General features: G+C 43.1%; 1 protein-coding gene across 4 annotated transcripts in view; it reads left to right on the top strand.

Moving 5' to 3' along the window:
• FDFT1 (farnesyl-diphosphate farnesyltransferase 1) overlaps positions 1 to 5844 on the top strand; it is a 53068-nt gene that overhangs the window by 29291 nt on the left and 17933 nt on the right. For 3 of the 4 annotated variants that reach the window (XM_032268349.1, XM_032268348.1, XM_032268351.1), the window contains 2 exons: positions 2205 to 2381; positions 3446 to 3598. In XM_032268349.1, the coding sequence (XP_032124240.1) occupies positions 2205 to 2381; positions 3446 to 3598 (330 nt within the window). The remainder of the gene's footprint in view (positions 1 to 2204; positions 2382 to 3445; positions 3599 to 5844) is intronic. The other variant, XM_032268350.1, reaches the window with a different exon arrangement.

Below are 5844 nucleotides of genomic sequence, written 5' to 3'. Positions count from 1 at the left end.
CCTGTAATCCCAGCTACTCAGGAGGCTGAGGCAGGAGAATTGCCTGAACCCAGGAGGCGGAGGTTGCGGTGAGCTGAGATTGGGCCATTGCACTCCAGCCTGGGTAACAAGAGCGAAACTCCTTCTCAAAAAACAAACAAACAAACAAAAAAAAACTTGTGTTTGCTTCATGTAGTTCTCGTGCTGTGTTTTTGAACTCCATCAAGTCGTTTATGTTCTCTAAGCTGGTTATTCTAGTTAGCATTTCGTCTAAGCTTTTTTCAGGGTTTTTGGTTTCTTTGCATTGAGTTAGAACATGTTCCTTTAGCTCAGGAAGATTTGTTATTATCCACCTTCTGAAGTCTGTTTCTGTCAATTCGTTGTACTCTTTCTCGGTCATGTTACGTTCCTGTGTTGTTGAGGAACTGTGATCCCTTGAAGGAGAAGAGGTGTTCTGGTCTCTGATGGTTTCATCTTTTTGCGCTGGTTTTTTCCCATCTTTGTGGATTTACCTGGCTGTGGTCAGGGAGCTGTTGATGAGGTTGCTTGTCTTCCTGTGGAGGCGCTACTGGGTTTCTAGGGACTCCTTCGGGTTACTAGGGAAGCTTCTTGTGTCTTTTTTGTTTATGCTGGGAGATTAGGCCTGCCTCTTCTGCTGACCTGTAGGTGCTGCTGGGTTGTCAAGAACGTCATCCCGTTGCTACATAGGCTTCCTGTGTTTTTTGTTAAAACATGTAGCCCAGTCCTACCCATCTAGTGGTGGGTTGTCCCCTTCCTCCACTGGGATGGATCATTCACGGTTCATCTCAGACTGTGGCACTGGCTGCACAACCCAGTAGAATCAGAGCTTCAGCCCTCTTGGGTTTGTGGGGGGAGGGTAGGGACCTGCCCAGCCACAGCTGGCCTTCTCCCCCTTTCAGCTTCTCTCTCTCTCTCTCCTCTCTCCTCTCTCCTCTCTCTCCTCTCTCTCCTCTCTCCTCTCTCTCTGTCATGGGATAGGGGCCCGCCCAGCTGCTCCTGCTTACAGCTACTTCTCTCTCTCTGGGTAGTGGGGCAGCGGTGGGGTGGGGGGCCTGAGAGCTCAGTTCGCAGGCTCTTATTCAACTCCGTGCTTGTAATTCCTGGCGCTTGTCTGGCAAAGATTCCCTGTTCTGTGTATTGCTGAGGCTTTGCGACAAGTGCTGTGTCTGGTCCAGAGTGCCAGAGGGAGAGCCTCCGACTAGCCGGTCAGATGCACTTGCTGGGTGAAGCAGCACCCCTCCCCACCTAGTTCTGCCCTGAGGGGGCTTTGCTCATCGTTGGACCAGCCCCGTTGAAATTCACCTGGTACCTCAGTCGGAGCTAGGAGATCTCTAGATTTCTGCGTCTCTCTCGCTGGGTGTTATGTGCTGGAGTTGTGTCTAATCAGCCATCTTGGATCTTCCTCTTCTTCTTATCGTTTTTTTTTAACTGAATGTATATATACTTAACATTGTATCATTATCCAAAAAAAAAAAATTGTCTCATTATCATAAATGTACATAATAGAGAATTTGCCATTTTAACTATTTTTCAATGCACCATTCAGTGGCATTAAGTACATTAATGATGTTGTATAACCATCACCACTGTTTCCAGAACTTTTGCTAGCTTCAGAGAATTCTCTAAATAATATCATTAAAAATCATCAAGCAGAATCTCAGTGTTAGAATTAAGGGTTTTATTTTACTTTTAGTTATGGGGATCCATGGAAACAATGTCCTTAGAGGAGAGACTCGGCTTATTCCCCAGGTATGCCTTTCAGCAGCATTATTAGCACAGTAGGAATATAGTATTAGTCATTATTTTAGAGGCCTGGCCATCTTGAGAATGTTTAATGCCTAGTCTGCAGTATAATTAGAGCTGATTTTGTGTATCTGGTTATTTTTTTCAGGAGTAGACCAATGGCTCTGCCTAACAGGAGTGTCTTTAGTCTGAATTTAGTCTGCAGCATTACACCAATTGTCGCTAGGGACATGTTCCCCAACACTTAACTCACACCTAGGTTGCAATTGAACCCTTACTAGTAATCAGGAATAGCTATTGCATGGAGCTTAAAATGAACTTGATCTTGGTGAAAGACGAGTCTGCAGCTAAGAGAATTTACTGTGTATCGTAGTTCTTTTGCACAAAGATCCTTTAATATTGTTTGTAAATTCTCCCCTTTGCACACATTGACCTGTTCCTTAATCTTCTTCTCTGTCTAGGTTTGGAGCAGGTATGTTAAGAAGTTGGGGGATTTTGCTAAGCCGGAGAATATTGACTTGGCCGTGCAGTGCCTGAATGAACTTATAACCAATGCACTGCATCACATCCCAGATGTCATCACCTACCTTTCAAGACTCAGAAACCAGAGTGTGTTTAACTTCTGTGCTATTCCACAGGTATGGAACAGGGCTCCTCTGGGTGGATGTGGAGCTAATGGGAGTGGGGTGGATTTTGCTGTGCTGTATTCAAGGATACGATTCCTTACAAAGATGACTCCAGTTTATTGTGCTGGGGGGTTCATAGCATTCCCCTTTGCTTCCAGCCACCAAACTCAGCCTTAAGGTTAAGCCTACTCTTTTCAGAACCTTCTTTCTGGATTTACTCTTCTCCACAGCTATTCTAAACTAGTTAGGTTCTTATCCTCACAGGTAAGTCAAGGTCTTTGGCCTAGATTTATGGGGAGTGCTAGGTAAAATGTGGGTAAAGCTGTTATCATTAAAAAGTCTTCATTAAGCACCTAATCACTGGTGTCCTTTTCCTAGACCCAGGATAACAACCTGGTCCTGTAGACAGAGCCCCTCAGTATGCGAAGAGCTTACACTTTGTAGTTGCCTTTACCAGTTGTTTCAGATACTACTGCAAATAAGTGAAGAAAGCAGTAGCATTTAACTGATTTGGGAAGTTGGTTTGATCTTGTTTCATTGACCAACTTTGAATGGTGGTTGAAAGTAAAATCTGCATCCCTGTCTTACGTCTTACGTTTCCTTTTACCTTTGAGCACAGGAAATCACCCCCCTTCTGTTGTTCTCCCCCAGCATTAGTTTTAAATATGTAATGGTTATGTTCGTTTTAGGAAAAATAGAAAAACAAGTAAAATGGAAAACTCTTCCCATGTACTATTTTGAGTTACGTATTTCAGATCTAATAACCCATTGCTCTAGCATGGAAAATGTTGGATTTACTTGTGTTTGTTTTTTCCAAATACAATGGAACTTTTGTGACTAAAGTACAGTACTGTTTAAGACTGCATAGACTGCTGGATTCTGTGTGGTGTTGAGAAAGGCAGTAGGGAAGGGAAAAATCTTGACATACTTTCTTTGTGGGTATTTTTTCTTGATTAGTTACATCTTAGTTCATTAGAGTTGGCAATTGCTCATTCACCAGAAGGTTTTCTTACCTTTTTGTGATGAAAGCTTTACCACACCAGCTCTTCTTTCCCCTCTCATCTTGCTCTCTGTAGGTGATGGCCATTGCCACTTTGGCTGCCTGTTACAATAATCAGCAGGTGTTCAAAGGGGTAGTGAAGATTCGGAAAGGGCAAGCAGTGACCCTGATGATGGATGCCACCAATATGCCCGCTGTCAAAGCCATCATATATCAGTATATGGAAGAGGTGGGTTTTTATCTACTTGGATAATTTGTAGCCACTTTTATGATTTAGTCGTGCCACTATTTCAACATGTTTGGGTACCAGCTGGTCCTAACACCTCACTGTCCTATGGCCTAAAGAGACAGGAATTGATACTCTTTATTAGGAAAAAAGTCTGCACAGGAGTGGAGCAGATTGCTCATTGCTGTGTAGAACCCTGGTGAGAGGGGAAAAATGGAGCAAGGCTATGGGAGGGAGCTTGGGTAGAATCGTACATTTTGAGTGGTAAGATGATGCAGGAGACCAGCCAAGCCTCTTGCTGATGGTGAGGAATGTGAGGTTGAAGCTGGTGTGTGCTGTTGCAGTGTGTGAATCAGTGGATCTCAGGCTCCCGTCCATGCGTCCTGACACCCAGTCCAGTACTTTCATTATGCCACAGGCATCAATTGAAAAATCACAGTTGAGAATTTAGGCCAAGGAAAGCCATCAAGTTGCAATTATCTCCTAAATTTTCTGTGGACAGTTTCATTTCAAATACCAAAACCATCCTGTAAAAAGAAAACATACCTGTTCAGGTCAAATCTCTAATATTTGACTAGGTTCAAAAAATTTATTCTGGCCAGTAGCTCACTCCTGAAATCCCAGGACTTTGGGGGGAGACCAAGGTGGGAGGATCACTTGAGTCCAGGAATTCAAGACCAGCCTGGGCAACATAGCAAGACCCTGTTTATACAAAAAAATTTAAAAATTAGCTGGGCATGGTGGTGCATGCCTGTAGTCCCAGCTATTCGGGAGTCTGAGGTGGGTGGATCACTTGAGCCTGGGAGGTTGAGGCTACAGTGAGCTGTGTGATCTCATCATTGCACTCTAGCCTGGGTGATAGAGTGAGACTTTGTCTTTAAAAAAAAAGGAAAAAAACTGTATTTCTTAGAGACCAGAAATCTCTATAATCTCTAGCGATCTCTAGGGCCTAGAGCAGTGGTTTGTAAATGGAGGTGATTTGCTCCCCTCCCTGCAGAGGACATTGGACAGTGTCTGGAGACATTTTTGATTGTCCTAACTGGCAGGAGTGGGGTGCTACTGGCATGTGGTGAGTAGAGGCCCCAGATGATGCTGTGATCCTCAGGTGTGATCTTGTTGAGATTGAAACACTGTAGAGTTGATGAAAACATCCAAGACCCTCATCATTCCTCCTCGACCTGAGCTCCCTCCCCAGAGGTTACCACTGTCTCTGGTTTTGTACATCCTTCTAGTCCCGGAATATGGTTTGCAACAGTGTTTGCATCTGAACAGAATTCTACAAAATATTTCTGATTTCTCCTGCAGATTGCATATTCTGCTTATATTTCCTCCCTACCTTCTATCTGACATAGAAAGCTGATGTCCAAAACTTCTGTCAGAGGCACGTATAGAAGTCTTAAGAGAAGGCCAAATCTCTTTTCCAAATCCTAAAATTTTGTAGTGACTAGATGAAAGTATTCAGTCACTGACCAAAAACATTGCTACCAGTGACTCTCCAGTTTGCCATGTAGGCAGCACTTATTTTGAGCTGTGTGCCTAGGGTAGTGACCAAGTGGGTGGGTATTAGTAATCCTAGGGAAACTTGGATTTGTAATTACTAATACCTTGGGTATTAGTAATCCTAGGGAAACCGGGCTAGAGTTACAATTTGAACCAAGGTCTGTCTGACATCAGAATCTATGATGTTAACCCCAATTCTAAGGGGTTCAGCGACCTTTTCTAAATGGAATGCTGCCATGTTAAGCACTAGCTCTTCATTTTATAGAAATTAGAAACATAATATGTAGTAAGTAGTTCAGAGTGTTTTGGTTATGCAGTTTTTTTTCTGATCATTGATAGTTTTAAAAGCCAGTTTTTAAACATTTTGTGGCCATTCTATTGCTATATTAAAATTCAGATTTATTTGGTTTTTCCTTAACTGTTGGAATTAAGTCCTAGCTGCGATGCGTAGTCTGAGGGCAAAGGTGGACAAGCCTTTTTGTGAATAAGTTTTATTGGAACACAGCCACACTCATTTGTTTATATCTTCTGTGGCTGCTTTTGCAACCTAACGGCTGAGTTAAGGAGCTGCAACAGGGGATGACTTGCAAAGCTAAAAATAGTTTTTGGCCCTTGAATAACAGGTTTGCTGATCTCTGAGGTAGGGCATGAGTTGTTTTGTTTAACGTTATCCTAGGAAAACTCAAGGCTTTGGGGGAGAAATTTTTTTTTTTTTTGACAGAGTTTCACTCATGTTACCCAGGCTGGAG

The sequence above is a fragment of the Sapajus apella genome, unplaced genomic scaffold, assembly GCF_009761245.1.
Source record: "Sapajus apella isolate SASKATOON/1434 unplaced genomic scaffold, GSC_monkey_1.0 scaffold180, whole genome shotgun sequence".
NCBI classification, from domain to species: Eukaryota; Metazoa; Chordata; class Mammalia; order Primates; family Cebidae; genus Sapajus; species Sapajus apella.
This window is presented reverse-complemented; position numbering and strand designations above follow the sequence as displayed.